This window comes from Apaloderma vittatum, unplaced genomic scaffold (assembly GCF_000703405.1).
Source record: "Apaloderma vittatum isolate BGI_N311 unplaced genomic scaffold, ASM70340v1 scaffold29148, whole genome shotgun sequence".
NCBI lineage: Eukaryota > Metazoa > Chordata > Aves > Trogoniformes > Trogonidae > Apaloderma > Apaloderma vittatum.
Genome location: NW_009729554.1, coordinates 1 through 284, shown reverse-complemented (window position 1 = coordinate 284; position 284 = coordinate 1). Strand labels below are relative to the sequence as shown.

The 284-nt window shown below is 56.0% G+C and overlaps 1 protein-coding gene across 1 annotated transcript in view; it reads left to right on the top strand.

Moving 5' to 3' along the window:
• SIK3 (SIK family kinase 3) overlaps positions 1–277 on the top strand; it is a gene marked incomplete at its 3' end in the record, with an annotated part of 18,769 nt that extends 18,492 nt beyond the window's left edge. Inside the window, exon 16 of the mRNA XM_009874495.1 lies at positions 210–277. Within this exon, the coding sequence (XP_009872797.1) occupies positions 210–277 (68 nt within the window). The remainder of the gene's footprint in view (positions 1–209) is intronic.
• Positions 278–284: the final 7 nt, after the last annotated feature.

Here is a 284-nt window from a genome sequence, read left to right as displayed (position 1 = left end):
TCTGGGCTTGCTGCCTGTGTGACTCAGGCGGATCGGGCGACTCCCAGAAGAGAAGCCGAGCTGCGTAAAGAGCTTGGGATCCCAAATACGGCCTGTATGGTGTTTATTTAAAACAAGAGAGAAATGCAGTGCTTGGCTTCAGCCCTGGGTCGAAAAGACGTTTTAATGAGGAGCAGGTGTGATGAGAAGGTGCTTGTTTCCCTGCCCAGGTTACGGATCCAGCCGTCCAGCCCGCCCCCGAACCACCCGAACAACCACCTCTTCAGGCAGCCCAACAGCAGCCC